The sequence below is a fragment of the Plasmopara halstedii genome, assembly GCF_900000015.1.
Source record: "Plasmopara halstedii genome assembly, contig: Scaffold_3094, whole genome shotgun sequence".
Classification (NCBI taxonomy): Eukaryota; Oomycota; class Peronosporomycetes; order Peronosporales; family Peronosporaceae; genus Plasmopara; species Plasmopara halstedii.
In genome coordinates this window covers 29,867-30,144 of record NW_020189998.1, presented here as the reverse complement: position 1 = coordinate 30,144, position 278 = coordinate 29,867, and the positions used below count along the sequence as shown (strand labels likewise).

The 278-nt window shown below is 47.5% G+C and overlaps 1 protein-coding gene across 1 annotated transcript in view; it reads right to left on the bottom strand.

The window, feature by feature from the left end:
- PHALS_07294 (uncharacterized protein) overlaps positions 1 to 260 on the bottom strand; it is a gene marked incomplete at both ends in the record, with an annotated part of 402 nt that extends 142 nt beyond the window's left edge. Inside the window, one exon of the mRNA XM_024720736.1 lies at positions 39 to 260. Coding sequence (XP_024585905.1) covers positions 39 to 260 — 222 coding nt within the window. The remainder of the gene's footprint in view (positions 1 to 38) is intronic.
- Positions 261 to 278: the final 18 nt, after the last annotated feature.

Here is a 278-nt window from a genome sequence, read left to right as displayed (position 1 = left end):
CGTTCAATCACAAATTCAAAAGACCCGTCTCCATGTACTCGTTTCCCGGTAACTGTCTTTTCGGCGAGAATCCGGACTTCTCCATCAAAATGCCCACAAACGCAGGCAAGTATTGGGACGATGAAGTGAAGTTTTTTCGATTCTTTCCCCGTCACGATGTCTCCGAATGCTTTAGGTAGGAGCAGGAGATACGCATAGAGCATGTCAAGTTTGTCATTTTCGACGACTTTCGATGGCTGCTCGTAGCGACGCGTCCTCATTATTTTGTCGACATCGGC